At 36.1% G+C, this 19,474-nt stretch overlaps 1 protein-coding gene across 1 annotated transcript in view; it reads right to left on the bottom strand.

The window, feature by feature from the left end:
• Positions 1-275: 275 nt before the first annotated feature.
• Positions 276-19,474, bottom strand: part of LOC143363920 (two pore potassium channel protein sup-9-like) — a gene marked incomplete at its 5' end in the record, with an annotated part of 130,599 nt that continues 111,400 nt past the window's right edge. The window contains 3 exons of the mRNA XM_076804450.1: positions 276-556; positions 2,577-2,862; positions 5,933-6,138. Coding sequence (XP_076660565.1) covers positions 276-556; positions 2,577-2,862; positions 5,933-6,138 — 773 coding nt within the window. The remainder of the gene's footprint in view (positions 557-2,576; positions 2,863-5,932; positions 6,139-19,474) is intronic.

Genomic DNA, 19,474 nt, shown 5'->3' with positions numbered 1-19,474 from the left:
GTTCGGACTACAAGAAGTGTAAAGTTTTACATCTCCGTATTCTCCTCGGTCTCTTCGTCAACTTTCGGCAACATGTAAACACTAGGAATCGACGGCACGTGATCCTCGAGCTTCAGAATCGGCTTGCAGTCTCTAGTGACGTCTACCTGATTGAAACAGTCCTTTAAGATATTGATTTCGTTCTCGTGGGCGAACAGACTGGTAGGTGGATCTGTTCCGCATATGTCGTTCTCGTCGTTGCTGTTCCTGTGGCACAGGTTGCCAGACGGAAATTGTCACGAGGTCAACGCGAAAGGATCCGTTGACAGCTCGTCCACACTTGGACTGGCTTTGATCGGCTCCGGTTTTTCCACCTGATGGCTGAGCCTATGGACGATCTCATCATGGAGGATGTTGAAGCACATCGCGGTGATTGCGATCCCAGACATTATGTAGCAGGAGCAAAACCAAATGGTTACGTTCCTCGACTCGTAAAGATTCTGACGGGGGTAGGAACCGGGAACCATATCGCCGAACCCAATCGTGCTCATGCTCATGAAGCAGAAGTAGCTTGCATCTGCGATCAAATAAGAAACAAGACGGTTAAATGCACAATATAACCCTTTCATTGCTGGCGTAATCTTAAATGAAAATCTATCGGTTCTTCAATCAAAGTGCCTTCCGATTCTAGATTTAAGGGGGTATTTTGGTTTTGAACTTTCGAAGAATCCATTTTCTTTAATCCTTAACATTAGGATTACGGAGCGTTAAAATGGGATACTTTACAATACTTTATAAAAATAGCAAGAATTTATCTATTAAATTTTGAGCCATTATTACAATAATATATGCCCAAAGAAATAAGTTTGTTGAACAAATTCTCATAGATGCATCGGTACAATCTCAATAATTGTACATTATTAATATTACAACTGAATATATTAAAAATACAATTCAATTCAATTCTATCGAATATTCATTTCAGATAAATCGTCTAAATACACAAATGTTTATATCATTAAGGGCGAAGGGTAGTCACGTGACTTTTTCAGAGTCAGCAGGTCGGTAACTGCTGTATAATTTCCGTTCACAGTCTTCAGACACAGACTTAAGATCCGTTTTGGTTTGATCCGACGGGTCGTTGTCACATGTTTTGCTCTGCATTATCGATATTATGAATTCTGACGCCAGAAACGTGTTTCAAGTTTTTGGCTTTATTTCGCAGAGAATCAAGACAAAAAATAGCTCAATTTGTTTCTGGAGATATTTTCTAGCGTGCGCTACTCTCGATTTCATCCAGAAAACTAATCCAATGGCATAAAAATGCTTGGATTGCACGGCATGTACATTGTGCGGTTTTTGGTCTACTTCTAATATTTATATTGCCAAATATCTGCATAGTTTCGTCTGTTCATGACCAGCGCGTTAGATTGAACACTCCTCTTTAGAGTGAGCCCTTCCCCAGTGAAAAATATTCTCATATAAGGACGAAAAGTTGAGACACGTAAAATCATGTTCCGCCTAATTTTGTCGGTAACGTAGTCGCTCTACCTCATTGTGAATTACGGAGTCTTGGCTCTTAATAGTTACACATTAAATAATTATATTAAACGCGGAGAAATATTACAAAAATCAAAATTGAAAATTCCTCCATTTTGTAAATAATCAAGATTTTCAATTTATTTTGATTCGGACTTAGTCACATTTATGTGTACTGATTAAATATAATTCATCATTTTTTGGTTTTCAATCAACAGAAGCAAAAGGACCAGAATCATGGCAACGCTCAACAAATATTTTCTAAAACATACTTCATAAAAATGTATATAACTCGTCATTTTTATTGTTTTTGATTTAAAAAAAAAAACAATTTATGTACTTCAAATACCCATAAATGTGTGCGCAAAATCGTAATGTAAAAAGTATAATAGTTCTGCTGAAAAAATTTCTTCCAAAAATAAGTTAATTTTGGGATTTTTCTAAAAAAGTTTGGCCTCATTTTCTAGAAACATTTTACAGGTATCAAAATCTCAATTTTGGAAAAATTGGACTCTTTTTGTTACTGATTTTCAACACACAATATTGCTATTAAAATAAAGGACCACAGTGTAATGTCCCTATAAATATATGGGAGAGAAAAATTTTCCCACGATAGTATGACATGATATAGGAGTAGATATATCGTTGAGACATTACTAATGTAATGACAAAACTTTATTGGTTTTACTTATTTTTTCATGAGATTTTCACCACTATAGTTGTGACATTTTACTGAACATAAAGAGGCCAAACTTAATACGATTTGGATCATATTTATTTGTTTAATTGACGATGTAGCATAAGCTCGATTATCCGAACCGATGCTATCTGAATTCTTTATTGTCCGCATTCAATCAGTAAATCAGTAAATATTTCATCAGGTAATCGTTTTTAATTGGAATATACTAATCTCTATGAAAATTAGAAATTCACTTCCGTGGTAGGTAAGGCACGTTAAATAATTTTTGACATTTTCTGATGCATATCGTTGACTATATATCCCTTTTGAGGCAATGCGTTTCGTTCGGGAAAAATCGGGATTCTCTTTTGCAACGTACCCACAAAGGACCAGTCGTCCAACTTGTGCAGAGTAAAAGCGCCTGCCACAATGTAGCACAGTATTGCACCGAGACAAATGCTGATTGGTGCGAGTATAGTAACGTTTGGCCTGTCACCGGAGCCAAGACTCGACACTTCGTCCTTTGGGCTGGCCTTAATTTCCACTGTGCTCGTGAACGTTGACGCATTTGCGCGGACATAAAAGGGCTCCTGTAACTGCAATTGCTGTTGCTGCTGAGCCAGTTCTTCCTGCTGCCTTTTCTTCCTCATTCGCCTCTCCTTCTCCTGGGCCCATGTCAATTTAAAAGCAATTTTAAGATCGATCTACCAAGAAAGTGCCTTCACTTTCCCGCACTGTTTTGCAATATTCCTTTCCAAATTTATCTTATCAAGATCAACATGGAAAGATAAACTTTGTGTACACGGATTTGCAAATAAAAAAATACACAAATTATTCGAGGATTACATACATCTAGAGACGCCAAAGGAAGGGTTATACTTGAGAATTGTTTCGTGAAATTTCGCTCAAACAAATTCTTCTATGCTTCTATTATTATCATTATTCAGTTTTTCAATGTGGAAAATATTTTCATTTACGATAAACATTAATGCAATGAAAAAACGAAGAAATAATTTTTCATTAAAGTTACGTTAGCACAAAATTTTCGAGTTTGAGGTCATTTCAAGGTCATAGTATAAAACACTGTTGAATTCATCTCGACGTCAGCAACAATTCTATTATGTCCAAAACATGTGGTGCCATTTAAAAAAGTCAAGGTGACCTTTACTTTTTTACGTAAAGAGTATTTTTTTAGATTTAAGAATATGCGGACGTGTAACTCGCCAAGTATTGACAAACTTTTGTCTAAAACCATTTTTTAATTGCACTATCGGAAATGCCTAAAAAATGGTGACATAACTTAACGGGGGGACCCTGTATATATGTATATTGATCAAAATAATATATGTATGAATATGATGTAGGTGCCTTTTTAACATTACGTAAATAATAAGTGTTGTATTTCATGTATTTTAAAATATTTAATCTCTCATTTGCTCTACTTATCAGTTATTGTTCCTCTGAGAAATATAACTCCACTTTCCTGCTGTACCACAGTTTACATTCACTCTGTATAATAGTGAAGATATTCATATTTTACCGTGCAAGAGAAATGTATCGCTTTTCGGTCTCATGAGGATTGAACATCATACATCTTTTCATGCATCAGTACCTAGAGTCAGTCAAAAAAGTCTCCGTACACCGTACAAGAATTTATTTAATGTTGCACAATTTTAAAGGAAATGGTAATAAATAAATAATTCTTGCGTTATTATGTTCACTAAACATAACATTTATTAACAGTGCAACAAAAGCTATATTACATTTATTTGTTAACAAATAAACAAAGGAAAAAGTAAAACTCAACGAAAACGAGGTCAAAAAAGTCTCTGTACATGTAACACTATTATTCATAATTTGTTAATTAGTGATCAGTTGGACCGCCTTTTAATTTTATAATTTCTTGCATCCTCTTTGGCATTGTTTGAACTAATTTTTGTATTGTACTTGGCTGAATATTTTCCCATTCCAACAATATATTAGATTTTAGGTCTTCCTTGTTTTTTATTGTGTATTTTTTCAAATTTCTTTTTATTGCTCCCCACAAATGTTCGATTGCATTAATGTCGGGAGATTGTGGAGGTGTATGCAGCTGTTTCGGGACATTGTATAATACCCATTCCTTTACTTTCTTAGCCATGTGCTTAGGGTCGTTATCCTGCTGGAAGATAAACGACTCTTCAAGATGTAATTTTCTGGCACTGTTTTTTAAATTTTCTTTCAAAATGTTCAAATATTTATGCTGATCCATTATACCGTCAATAAAGACTAAATTTCCCACCCCTGCTACACTCATACACCCCCACACCATCACGCTGGCGCCTCCTTATTTAAACGATGGGAGTTTTTTGAGTTTCATCTGTTCATTTGGTTTTCTCCACACTTTAACATTTCCCTCCAAAGTAAAAATAGTGAATTTACATTCATCACTAAATATAACATTATTCGAAAAGCTTTGATCCTTATTAACGTGTGCCTTCGCAAATTCAAAACGTTTTCTTTTATTAACTTTACTTACGAACGGTGTTCTCCTGGCTGTACGACTATTGTATCCAGCTTTTCTCATAACATTTCGAATAGTTTCAGGCACTACTTTTATATTATAGTCATTTTCTATCATACTGGCCAATATTGGTGCACTCGTTTGTGGATCACAACGAATTGTTCGTAGGATTGCACGTTTATGATTAGTATCTAATTTTTGTGGTCGACCTGTACGTTGTAAACTTTGAATAGATTTAGTTTTTGCGTATTTCTCAAAAATATATTGTACCGAAGAATGTGTCCTTTTTACTATTTGACCTATTTTTCTAATGGATAATGAATCTTCTCTTAATTTTATAATTAAATCTCTGGTCGCAAGTGGTACTTCCATTTCGGAGAAATTTTTTCGCGAAAACGTCTTTTATTCTTGCTAACAGTCAAGCAACTAAATTATACTTGACCATAGAGTGTTTCCTTGAGAGTTATTTGTAAACATTCAGCTGAACCGTTAACAAAGGAAATAAATTTACACGCTCACAGTCTCTGTACGGAGACTTTTTTGACCTCATTTTTGTTATGCTCGTCATTTTAGTTCGTTTATTTGTTAACAAATGCATGTAACATCTTTTTGTTTGCACTAATAATTAATGTTATATTTCTGAATATAACAACGAAAGAATTATTTATTTATTACCATTTCCTTTAAAATTATGCAACTTTAAATAAATTCTTGTACGGTGTACGGAGACTTTTTTGACTGACTGTATATACATATGCCTAAGGAATTTACGTGTGCAAGACTCTCCACTATTTTCTTTTTTTTCACGATCGTGTTGAATTCCTCTAAAATTAATAGGTTATCACATTGTTTTACTAAAACTTCCAATAATTTCTAATAATCTTTAAATTGTAATATATTCATTTATAAACAGCAAATATATTTCCTTGTCCTTTCGTTCCTGTACGAGTGCAGAGTTCATGCAAAATCTGTATCTATTTGGGATACAAATGACTTCCACCTATCAAGACATTGTTAATTGGAAGAGAGCAACAAAGCAAAGAGCAATATATGTATTGTATATGTATGAAAAGTAAAAAATCTTTAATCAATGCTCGTTTGAATTCGAATAATATGGAACTTCCAGAGTTTAGATTCGGGACAATGTAATAGTTAATTGTACCTGTACTATAGATGTGTTTCATTTGACATTTTACGAGAAATATTCTATCAATTAATGTTTCTTCGCTCACCTCCATTCTTCTTTCATCGTAGCAACAATAGCCGCAATTCGAACAAAGGCAGCAGCAAAGAGCACGTGTAAAGACACCTCTGGCACATCTGGATAACAGACCTCCGGCGCTCGATAGGTAAACCACAGTCAACGGGATCCCGAGGCTGGCGTAACCCATGGTCGCGATTTTACCCCACGTGGATTTCGGCGTTATGCTACCGCAACCTGGAGAAAGATCATTAAGTATTTAGATAGGGTAAGTATTGCCGAAATTACGTTAGGTTTCCCAAGTAAGTACACACTGAATGGAAAGTGTGTTTTTATTCAAGTGAAGCTTGAGTAGCTTCCAAAGTGAAACTTTTTAAGTTTTCAATAAACTTCATCAGTTTATTAAAGAGTCGAAACGCCTTTCACGTATTTAACCCTTAAAATATCAATTATCTGGTAGCCTTTCAAGCGTTGAATTTTTTAAAAGAGATACTTCAGGTCTAAATTCTTAAAGCGTTTTTTTCAGTTTCAAAGTACAGCGGTACCAGAAGGCATAATTGAATAGTAAATTTCCAATTTTCGATAAGTTGTCGATATTTAAACTATTATATTTTCGTAAAAAGAAATCGTATAACAATAAACCGTGGATAATGCTGACGCTTTCATAACCCATCAATCATTTTTTTCAGATGTGGTGCATGATGTAGTGGGTGGAAAACTGAAGACACGGTTTTTCTCGAAAATATTATAAATTGAAACTTAGTAAAGTGTAAACTATACAGATTGAAAAGTTCATGCACGTTTTTATACAGGGTGTCTTACATAACTCGAGCATCTAAAATATCTCGCTTGTTTTTTATGATAGAAAAAAATGTCAACGGAAAACATTAGTTGGTTCAGGGGGACAAATATTACGATGAGCAACAAAATGTGTTCAAGGTTATATTTTTTGAGATTTCAAGATCATCGAAGTTTTTTTTCAATGGAATGATATATTTTTAGTATCGCTATATGATATCCGAGGTCAAGACGAATCCAACGACCTGTAATATTATGACCTTCACGTGACGTCGAGTACGCAAAATTCATAAAAGTAGGACACTTGACCTAAATAGTGAAACAACGATGACATGTCCCCTAGGGTTTCACGAAATGTTCTTGAACTTTGACTATTGACTGTAAACACGCTTACAATAAATTGTAAACACTGATACAAATTCTTCTCCTTATGATGACTGATATCAGTACGTTTAAGAAATTCTTCGGGATTTATTTGATTGTGAAAGATAACGTTACTTCTCTGAAACGATAGTGTACAGTGATGCAGAAAAGATAGAGATGATTTTAGTTTATGGGTGAGGCTAAAAGTAACTCAGTACAATCATCTCAACTGTACGCAGAAAAATACCCTGAGAGAAATCATCGTCCTCGACAAAGTTTTGACCGCATAGGTCAATTGTTTTGTAGAAAAGGGAGTGTTAAATCACTAAACAGAAGACGAGCAAAGCCTGAAACTGGAGAAGATGCCGAAACTTTTGTATTGGCTACAGTCAATATTGATCCTACTACAAGTTGTCGAAAAATTGGATGTTCTTAGGCATTTGCAAAGCAAGTGTGTCCCGAATATTGCAACGTCATTTTCATCCATACCATATTTCCTTACATCAGGAGCTTGGTGGCAATGACTTTGAGAATCGTGTTGCTTTTTGTACATGGGCATTGCAGCAAATACAAAGAAATGAACATTTCTTTTATGACGTTCTCTTTACTGACGAAGCTACTTTTTCTAACCATGGACAACTGAATACACATAATATGCATTATTGGTGCATTGAAAACCCGAAATGACTTCGACAAGTTGTACACCAGCGTCTATGGAGTGTAAATGTGTGGTGTAGAATCGTTGGTGATAACAAACTCAAGGTCACGCGGAGGTGATAATATTACAGGTCGTTGAATTCGTCTTGACCTTGGCTATCATATAGCGATAATAAAAATATATCATTCCATTTAAAAAAACATCGATGACCTTGAAATCTCAAAAAATATAACCTTCAACAGTTTTTTTTGCCTACTATAATATTTGCCCCTCTGAACCAACTAATGTTTTCCTCTGCAATTTTTTCTGTCATAAAAAACAAGCGAGATACTTTAGATGTTCGAGTTAGGTGAGACATCCTGTATATGAATTTATAAAAAAACTTTTCAATACTTTTATTCTACTGCGTTCTTGGTCACGCGTTTTTGGTCTAATAATGACAATGATATTTATGACCAAAAATGCAAATTAAATATACTATCAGAATCTGATTTGATTTTGAGGGATCAATGAACATGGAAGGAACAACGGGAGGAAAGTGGAGGGAAGAGAATGACAAAACCGTTAGATAAAAAGTAATTATCTTTAATATATAAAAATAAATTGTAAGAAATGAGTGATAATAAATTAACAACAAATATTAATTACAAAAAGTTACTTATCACTGAAACAACGATCATTATTACAGTGTTACGTATGGAGACGTTCTCCACGTTTATTTCGATTAGAATTTCTAATCTCTTTTCTGAGAACGAAAAGCGTCCCAACAGGCCCCTTTTATTAACGAAAGATACTGTATGCCTTCTTTATACCAAAATCTCTAAACACTCCCTTCTGGCATCCGTTAATCAATATTCTGATAGGAAATAGCCCGGATAACCTTCATTAACCCCTTTCAACGAAAATCTAACTGAGGCCTGCTTTTCATTAGAAACGACAAAAAATGTGACTGTGACCCTACGTGACATTAGATCTTAAACAGAGTACCCCTTTCATTTTCAAGGTATATAAACCCGTTCATTTTCATCCTCTTCGGTTAGTCGAGAAGCGGTTCAGTCAAGATTCAGACGCGGTTCAGTACTCGTGCAGTCACGTCGCGTCAAGTCTAGTGAGATCGGGTTAAAGTCCCTTTCGAATCAATTCATAACCTTATAGATTCCGTTAGTTCGGTATATATTCTATTTGGCATTCAACAATCGCCATCTAACCCCGCATTGCCAGTGCGTCAACACCGTGCAACATAGGTAAACAATTCCTCTAATTGTACATTTATTATATTCATTCGCGACACAAACAACAACACTTGTAGTAATTTCAATTCAGAATAAATTGTCTTGTTTGTTAACTCGCGTACCCTTAATTATTGCCTAAAATCCTAATATAATAATTGAACGTTCCCACACGATACAATCTAACCGCTCGGATTGTATCAATTAAATTATTATATAGAAGTTACGAGGCTTACTAATACTTAAATTCGATTCAACGAAGATTTCTCCAACCTAGTGGCTCCTCGATTTCGCATTGAGTGCGTCCACGAAATTATACCATCCTAGGGGGATCCCCGATTTCGCATTGGGTTCTTCCGCATCCTAGCAGCTCCCTGATTTCGCATCAGGTGCGTCCGCGCTCTTATACAACCTCCTTTCGAATCGGGTTCGCCGCGTGTTCCCTAGTGACTCCTCGATTTCGCATCGGGTGCGTCTGCGTTTGACACCAACCTCCCAGAGGTTCCCTGATTTCGCATCAGGTGCGTCCTCGACGTCAACTATCCTAGCGGCTCCTCGATTTCGCATCGGGTGCGTCCGCGTACCTAACTAACAATTGAAACCATATTCCCGGGGTAAAAATCCCCTGGCCGGCCTCTCGCGCGGCTCATAGCCCTGGCTCGTAACAACAGTGATTTCAAGAAGCGATTATCATTTCTTTTATTGACCAGTGAGACAATCCAAATGCATAACTAGGCAACGCCTTCAAATGGAGTGCCGTTAGTCCCTCTTATTATTATCTATCGTTAATTTATTATTATTTATTTATTATAGTTTATTTTTATATATTTTCTTCACTTCTCTTCTTTCGTTTTTCCGTTTTTGTTGCAATTTTGCGACAGTGGTCCAGTGAACGAAAACTTTGTTTATTTAACGTAAAAAAATTATTATTAAATTTTTTATTTAAAAAATTAATTCTAATTAACTATTTCAGATTTTCTCAGAAATTTTTCAGAAATTCTGAAAGTTGATTTTTAAACTTACATTGCACCCAAGGGTCTCAAAGTTAGATCAGTATTACACCTTGCCAAAATGATTAGTGTCACATCGATGTCTCTTAAAGGATTTTTTGTATTCCTGCATAAATGAAAAATGAGCGCAACGCAACGTGGCTTCCGGTTAGTCTATATTACTTACTGTTAAACAACATTTGTGAAAAATTTATTTTGCCAGTTAATAGTTTAAGCTATTTGTAATAACCCATATAACTTATAGACCCCTAAGTATTCAATTATAGGCGGAGTAATTACATAACTATTGCTCTGAAAACTGATGAATTCCCAGAAGACAAAAGGTTATTTCCCAGGCGTGTATCTCCGAAAAAAATTGTACTATTAGGCTATTCAAAAACAATTTTTTTTCATAAAAATCAAAAATTTGTCTGTGCGGCGCATTGTAGCCGGTTTAGAAAAAAATATATATATGTATATATAAATGACATTTAACATTTCGCGAAAATGAAAATGCGACGGAAGGAGGCCCTTACGAGGGAGGAGGGACGGAATCAGAAAAAGGAGAGTGGCGAATCGATTGGTCTGACGCCGCTTAAGATAATGGATCGCCTATTGGAATTGCTCTGGACCGTGCATGATAGCGGTTTCGAGTCCATTGCCAATGGAATTGCACTCGCGAAAACCTCGCGGAACTGCACGGAAGCCTATTCGTCAATGTCGTTCCGCCTTATCGTTCACAACGGTGTGACTCTTTTCGTATCCGTTATCTGTTACCATTTGTTAGAACCTACGGCAGATTGTCAGCTCGAGTTTTATTAGTCGAAGAGCAATAATGTGTAGAGCAAAAATGAAACTAGAAATCCGTAAATAGTTCGATTCACGAATGCTTCTTAGGGGAAGTCTTATTACAATGCCCCTCTCCCTGATGCTGAATTCTATTAGGTGTGTATTCAAGAACGCATTAACATACGTTTAAATTATAATTGTGTTTATTAAGTATTTAGTAAACACAGAATAGGGAATAAATTTTTAAGTACCACTTAAGAAAGGTACGTTTGTTTAAAGATGTACAGTGAATTCAAAAAGTATTTGGTCACAAATACAACACATATAATAGTCCCTAAACCAGAGCTGATCAATGTCTGCACGTACGGGCAGCGGTTTTCTTGCCCCGAGGACAGTGTCGCCAGAAGAGGGGAAGGAGCACAAGTTGAGGGGAAAAACTTACCCTCTCTCTGCTCGTACCGGAGTATGCACGACAGAGACAGTGACCGGGCAGCGACGGAAGTGTGGGGAATAGCGCGGTAGAAGGGGAAATTAGAGTGCGAGAACAAGTCTTGATCTGGCGACTCTGCTTGGGCACATACACAGAACGGCACGGCGGACGCGAAGCCACGCCTCTGCGGGCAAGGCTGCATGCATTTGTCACACGCTTTGTCACAGCTACGTGGCCAGCTACGGCTAAGCTGCCGACTCCGCTAATTGTAAGTCACATGTCCGTAGCTTTGCCCGTTGCTGTACCCACTGGCATCGGCGTGCCCACTTGCCCGCTAATACACTCCTCGTCGAAAAGATAGCCCAGGTGTGCTATCTTTAATTTCTCAATGACGCATGTAAAATTTTTCGTCTGTAACGTACAATATCAAAACAATATTATGAGCTCAGAATATGCGGCTTGCTGGAAATAAATCACAATGTCGTAGATGTTTGTATACAACAAAGAAAAACTGTTCCATACTAAGGTCGAAATGATAGCACACTCTGTTAATATGTTTAGAAATGCTCAGTATTTCATGATCTATCAACGAGTAAAGATTACAGTACAATATTATATAAATTTGTAAGTATGGGACGCGGAAAAAAATTAAACGAGTCTGAAAAAAAGCAAATTCTTGAACTAAAACAGCAACAGTTATCAGTAGCGAAAATATCGAAAGTAATAAAAAGAAGTCGTAAAGTAATACACAATTTCTTAAAAAAATGTTGAAGATTATGGCAAAAAGAAAAGTACTGGTCGGCCGTCATCGAGCAATTATGCGTGTAGCTTCCAACTCGCAGTTAACAACGAAGCAAATAATGGAAAATCTAGTGTTAGTGCCAGTGTTTCGAGTGTTCGTCGAGTTCTACTATCCTGCAAAAATATTAAGAGGCTAAAATTAAAAAAGAAACCTCCGTTAACAACGAAACACAAAGCAGAACGTTTACGCTTTGCAAAAGAAAGAGTGCATTGGGAAAAAAATGGAAAAGAGTACTATTTTCGGACGAAAAAAAATTTAACCTGGATGGTCCTGATGGGTTCCAATATTATTTTCATGACATAAGAAAAGGGACAATGTCAGCAATCCGACGATAAATGGGAGGAGGCAGCGTAATGGTTTGGGCCGTCATCGGTTATTTCGGCACGACAAGTATCAAGTTCATCAATGGGAGAATGAATAGTGTCCAATACATAAATTTAATCAAAGAACAAATAAATAATCATGCAGAATGCATCTCTGGACCTGATTACATCTTTCAACAAGATAATGCATCTGTACACACATCAAGATTGGTCCAATCATATTTTAATGAAAATAATATATCTGTTTTGCCGTGGCCTGCACGCTCCCCGGACCTTAATATTATTGAAAATTGCTGGGCAGAACTTGTTCGCGGCGTATACGCGAATGGAAAGCAGTATCAACACGTACAAGAATTAAAAAATGCAATTGTACGCGAATGTCAAAATTACATCCAAAAACTATATAAATCGATACCAAATCGTACAATAGAAGTAATAGAAAATAAAGGAGGATGTACCCATTATTAAATAAGTATATACGTTTGATAAGTAATTATTGTTAGTTAAAATTTATATTCATTATTATTTTCTTATTGTACATGTGCTATCATTTCTTTCTTAAAGTAAAACAATTTTTTTTTTGTTGCACACTAAACCTTATAATATTCTTAATTATTTTCAACGACCCGCATATTCTGAGCTCATAAAGTTTTGATATTATACGTCACAAACGTAAAACTTTACATGCGTCATTGAGAAATTAAACATAGCACACCTGGGCTATCTTTCTGACGAGGAGTGTAGGCATATTGAGCAGCTCTGTTCTAAACTGTTCTTCTTACTTATTTCACCTCTGTAGTCTTTAATTTTCCTATCCCCCTGTCACTTCATTGCATTAGCCTTCCTTCATTTTACTAACTGGTTAAATATAATTCATATATCTAAAAATTAAAAATAATACGAGTTGATAAGAGACGATTGATCTTACTATATCCAGGATTTAGAAAAATGTGTCTCCACGAAACTTTGACGAATTTTTGTTTGGCTAACAAGGGAACATATTCAGATGCGAAAATCCGATTTTGATGAAACTTACGGGAGCTTATAGTTCTTTGAAAAATATTTGACACGTGTTTTTTTTTATCGGCAGACATCCACTTTGAAGGGGTGAAAACAGCCCTCAAAGTTGGGGGTCAAAACCATATTTTTTGAGATATCTCGGAAACCAGAGGTCGAAAAAATTTGAATTTTTTTTTTAAATTGTGTGTTTTTCAATGGGAAATGTAGTCGCGCAAGAAAATTTTAACAAAAGTTTTTTGTTTAAACAATATATTAAAAATTTGATTTTTTTTTGCAGTTTCTTTTATTTATTGTTAGTTCATTTTAATGTAAACTTGGGTGTGTGATCTTTGATCCAAAATAGGGGATACATGTTTCAGGATTTTCTTTGTTTTTGCCATTTAACAATAATTATGCATAATGGAAGATAGTCTTGCACCTGGCGTGCGTAGGAAGGAATTCTGGCTTGTTTCATCGAAATATAAGCATTTAGTATAAACGTGTATAGTATTTTAAACAATACCACTGGGTTATGTGTCGTTTATTGTTTTATTAGTAGCTAAAGAAGGTGACGCAGGTAGCAGCGTGACGCGGTGCTAATTACCGCGGTGGAGTAAGGGTACCGACTTTTATAGCCAATTCGCCTGTGAATTTCTGCAGTCGTTGGGCCTTCGGTTAAAATATACCTGCAGCCTTTTTAAACTGTGAATCCTCGAAGCTGGAGTTTCCCTCGTCGTTTATGATAGCTCTGAAAAGAGCTGGTGGCAAATGCCGCACATCAGTTTTACCTCGGTTATATATAGCATTTCAGAAGAACACGAATATTTTCAAATATTTCTATTGGTTGTTAGGGTGAGAGAGGGGGAAACGTAAAGTGTCTTAAGAATGTATAAAACTGTATCCCTTCAAAGTGGATGTCTGCCGATAAAAAAAAACACGTGTCAAATATTTTTCAAAGAACTATAAGCTCCCGTAAGTTTCATCAAAATCGGATTTTCGCATCTGAATATGTTCCCTTGTAAGTATGGTCACCGTCACAAAGTGAGATGCTTGTTCATGCTTTACGAGTTCGAATTCACTTGAACGTGGTGTAGCGAAACTCAAAGTCTCGTTACGCCTGCCTTTTGAACTTCCACTCGATCCCGGTAAATGACAGTTGATTTCAATTAAACATATCCCAGATTAATGCTCCAGAAGAATGTTATTCGCTGTACACAGTGAAAATGCAGCAGAAATCAAATATGTTTAACCCAGTGCCCAATTTCAAGTCTCAGTTTTGTACAATGTAATGGACCCCATAACAACAGAAACACACGCACCTCCAGTCTATACTACATGCAGTATAGCACGCAGGGTGTCTTGTCTAACTTGAGCAGTTAAAATATGTGTCTCGGTTGCTTTTCATGATACGGGAAAAAATATTCAGAGAGAATGACCGGTGCAAAGTAGCATATAGTCTGATTGAGAAACACGTGGTTGACATATAGTCTATTATGATATTTTTGTCAGTAATTTTGTTTCCTTTAAGAACTTAATAGGGTTTTCCACCGTTCAGCTCATAGAAAGGCGAGTTCAACGATACAAATATATGTTGACCTTCACATGACCTTAAAGGAGAAAAATCATATTTATTCCAAAAACAATCTAAACTTTATATACTGTAGCTGTTTGTTGATATTTTATTTCAGCTTATCGAAATTTTATTTCGATAATATACTAGATTCGTATTGCGCATAGTGGTCGAAGACAAAACAAACTTGTGAGACAACCAAGTAGGTTCGATAACTAATTATGCTTTTATAATTCCTCAGAAGATAGAGGAATCGTACGATGCTAAAGTTGATTACTGTCGAAAGAATTTGACTGTTGTATAAGTTTGCGCGTGCAGTTCGTTTAGGAACATACGAGTTCTAATTCAGTTTAACACTAGGTTTACGGAGCACTAAAAGCGACTATTTTGCATTACTTCATAAAAATAACAAGAACGTGCTACCCACATTTTTAGTAATATTTTTAAAATAATATATACCTAAAGAAATAAATTTTCTAAATAATTTCTTATGTATGCATCCTTAAAATCTTAATAATATTTAATTAAAAATATTAGAACCCGTCATTTTGACGGGTCCCGTAAATCTAGTGTTAATGTACTAGCCCCACAACTTCAACTCTGCCAACGGAATTTAGTCGGTAGTAACGACATACGATGAGAAATCAATTAAAGGTCTTTACACCAGGCTGTACGTAGCGTATTGATACCGAAACTTCCGGAGCATCGTCGAAAGCATAGGACGATGTGATGTTACGGAGTAAAGTTTGCAACAACTGCTCCTGACGTTGCTGCATTTCTATAATATACAGTAAGTACATAGGTCTGAAAGTTTGACCCCTTCTCGAAACCGTTGTGGTAACCGAAAGTTCATAGTTCATTCGGATTACTTTCCTTAAGAATTTTAAAAAATCTGTTATAATGGCAAGGACAACCGTCTGAATCACTTCTATTCACGCTTAAAAGAATGTGGACCACGTGTCTCTTTTTTCGCGTTAAGAACATCAATATTCGTTTTATTATTTTCATTCAGAAACAGAATTATTCATGAAACTTTTAATTTATGGTAGTACATATGGATTAGGTACGCATACACGTATACAGCTAGATACACTGTCTGGCATAACTACAGCACCACTAAAATTATCAAGCGATTTGAACATTTATACATATAGATTTTCAAATGATAATAGCGTTACGTGGAAAGAGTTCAAAAGAAATTATAGAGGGTAGGTCTCCGCATATTACCACTTGATTTACATGGTATCAAGAGGGGCACATTCTGATGTTAATAGTTTTTTTTATAGGTGGACACGTACAGGATATATAAAGGTCATTAACTTTTTTTAAAATGGAAACATATATTTCTTGTTGTAACACTTAACGAATCTTGATAATCTTTACAAGAAAGTGTTAACCTACTTATGTGAAAAAATCGATACTTCTTCATTATTTGTCTTCCCGTCTCTTCTTCTCTTCTAAAATACTTCTCCAATATTTGCGGATGTTAAGTTGTAAATGATCGTCACATTGAACCTCTCATATCTCTTAAATAAATCATTTTTTCATGTAAGTAGGTTAACACTTTCTTGTAAAGAATATCAAGATGCATTAAATGAGGCAACAAAATAGGTTTCCATTTTTTGAAAAAGTTAATTATCAAATGTTAATTAATAAAAAGACTGTTAACGTCAGAATGTGCCCTTCTTGATACTGTGGTGGCAATATCACCACGTACGCCAATGCATATATTTCTTCTAAGAATTTCTCTTTCCTTTCCAACTCTGTCACGCTATTATTCTCTATTTCCTGTCTGCTAGTCGCACGTTTGGTAACCGGCCCTTCACGAATTTCCAATGCATCCTTGAGAACGTCGAGGGTTCTGGTTTTCGTTAGTCTCGGTCCTTCGCCTACCTCTTAGCTTTGTCTGTTTATGACTCTTTTCCGCTGTCCCTATCGCTGTCACTGTCTTCTCAATTTTTCCTTTTCTATTCTCTTTTCTTTTTCTCCCCTATCTTTTTGCCTTTTCTAACTCCGTCGTGTTTAAGATTGCAACGAGAGTCGCCAGTCGGTTGTAAGCTTCCGAGACAACAACACCAGCACTGCACTGACATTCGCGCTTATCGATATTAGTAATCAACGAAGCGAGGACAATCTCTGCTATTTTATATCTCCTTACCCACTTCAATACCATTCAACTCTACGTGAACCATTTTCCGCTACGTTTGTGAACTGCCGATTATTTGCATAAATACGTAATATACCATAATACCCCACAAACTAATAACTAATAATTTAAATTAAAATTTTGTTGGAACTAATTTTTTTATGAACTTATTATCAGTTGTTAGAAAATGAAGACCCGTGTAATTATCGCCTTCCTCGAAACGGCCATCCGGGTCATCGCCGTGTTCTCCGGATTTGTTTTTTGGGCCACGGCTCGATAAACAAGCGCGCGATTTGTCATCCGATGATTTTCAAAAACACCATATTACATTCAGGTAGAAGGATGCGTGGATGATAGAAGCAGCAGAACCACGAAACGAGGACGGAAAAGCCGGAACAGTGTAACGAGATGACGGTATCACGATAAAAAAGGTAACAGACACGAGACACGCGAAGCGGAACGAAACGAGAAACGGAAGAGACTTCGGGGATTATTTATTTTCACGGTAACCGCAATCCGCGGCTGCATTTTCCGCGAGACGACCAACCAAACTGTCTGGAAAACGAGGAGAAATTACATCGGTAAAAATAATAGAACCTGGCCACTATTGGTTGGACCCGTGACCAATTTGCGCCTGCACAATGAACAGCAGAACGATAGAGGATATCTATATTTCATGCCACAGCGAAGAATTCAATCTTTTCACACGACACCGTTCCTTCCAAGTCAAAAGGTCAGCACAGCGAAATTCATTTCCAAAGCGTGTATTTTATTGTATTCGTATCGAAGGTACAATATCAGTAGAAAGCGTGATTGGATTATTTGGCTTAACTTCACCTTGGTAACCCAGAAATTGTTAACTTTTTACTATATAATCCTGTACACCTTGATGAGAAAATGCCAAAAATTGAAGTTTTAAGGCGAGGAATTCACTGGTCCAAGCGTTATGTTTAATGAAAACATATGGAGGTCAACTCCGTTTTTTTGGATAGATTGATATATTTTTCTATGTATTATCTAGTAGGACGTTTTAATATTAGATAATATTAAATATTAAATTTAATATTAAATAATTAAATAATGAAAAACAATATAAAAGTATATTTAATTGCAATTAACTTTGTCTTTAATCAATTTTTAATAAATTTTATCCGCTATAAACGCGGAAAGGTCAGCGTATTCATAACTTGTGTGTCAGTGGCTATGGAATTGAAACGGTAAAAAGGTCAATTGAAATGCAATTAACTTTTTATACAGCCAGTTTGAGGCCTTACATTTCTTTTACATTCACGAAAACAGTGCTTTTTGCACTGCATGTTTCGTAACAGTTTAATAAATTGTTTTATTAAATGTTCCATTTCATTAACGTTTTCAAAACTTACCTGTCAAACGCATAAAGGCGGTTTAGTTATATCGATTGGGAAGTTCCTGCGTTACTCGATTGTCCTGGGATGTGTGAATATTGCTATTTTAGTAATGAATTATACAGGGTGTCCCACATAAATGGGAGTCCCACCTAAATATCTTTCGTATTTACAGTCCTATCAGAAAACTTCGGAGGACAAAGTGACACTATTGCAGGGGGCAATATAATGGTGAAGAAAAATTTTTTTGATGTCGTGTTTTCTAATGAAATTTCAAGGTCACCGATGTTTTTTTAAATGGAATAGTATATTTTTTTACGATAGCACGATAGACAATAAAAAACTGAATTTAGTGGATACCACCTTTTTGACTTTGAAATGACCTTGAGCGTTTCAATTACCAATGACCTTCGAACATTTACTATGATATGTAAAGGTCAACCCGACGTAAACAACGCGCAATCTTTGCTGAAACACGTAAGTTTTAAACTTCTACATTTCTACAAAAAATAGATAATTATGTCAAGTATTCCTGTAAAATATTTAAAAAATATTGGTCTAGTTTTTGAGATATGATGGTTACCGTTTTGAAAAACTGCCTCATAAACGTGGTTTCCGTTCCACTTCTATTGGATATTTTTTAACGAAAATGTCGTATTTTATAAGTGAAAGTACGACACAACTTATGTACCAAATGTTTTTTTAATGTAACCATTTGTTGGGTTAATAAATTCTCAAAGTAAGCTCACTTCTCGACCTCGTAGGTGTATTGCCCCTCCCCTCTCGCCTCCTTGAAATTCAAGACATAAAACCGCAATTATTTTTGCAGTAACGTAACGGTATGTGTCACGAGGTAACAGTGAGCTGGTACACGATGATTTACGAACGGGATTCTCTCGACTTGCGTCGTCGACGGGACCGACTTATCTTGCGGGTAGCATCTACGTCCCAGTTTGAGCTGTTTAGTTTGCCGCTCGAAATAATTTGCATACGGCAGGACGACGACGGGGCGCTTTCGTTGCGCAATAACATCTCGAAGATGAGCCGTATGTCGCGTTAGGCGAATGCAATGCGGCCAGCAGCACACGCTGTCGACTAGTACTCTGAGAGAGG

The sequence above is a fragment of the Halictus rubicundus genome, unplaced genomic scaffold, assembly GCF_050948215.1.
Source record: "Halictus rubicundus isolate RS-2024b unplaced genomic scaffold, iyHalRubi1_principal scaffold0175, whole genome shotgun sequence".
NCBI lineage: Eukaryota > Metazoa > Arthropoda > Insecta > Hymenoptera > Halictidae > Halictus > Halictus rubicundus.
Note: the sequence above shows the minus strand (reverse complement) of the source record. Positions and strands in the feature narration are given on the sequence as shown.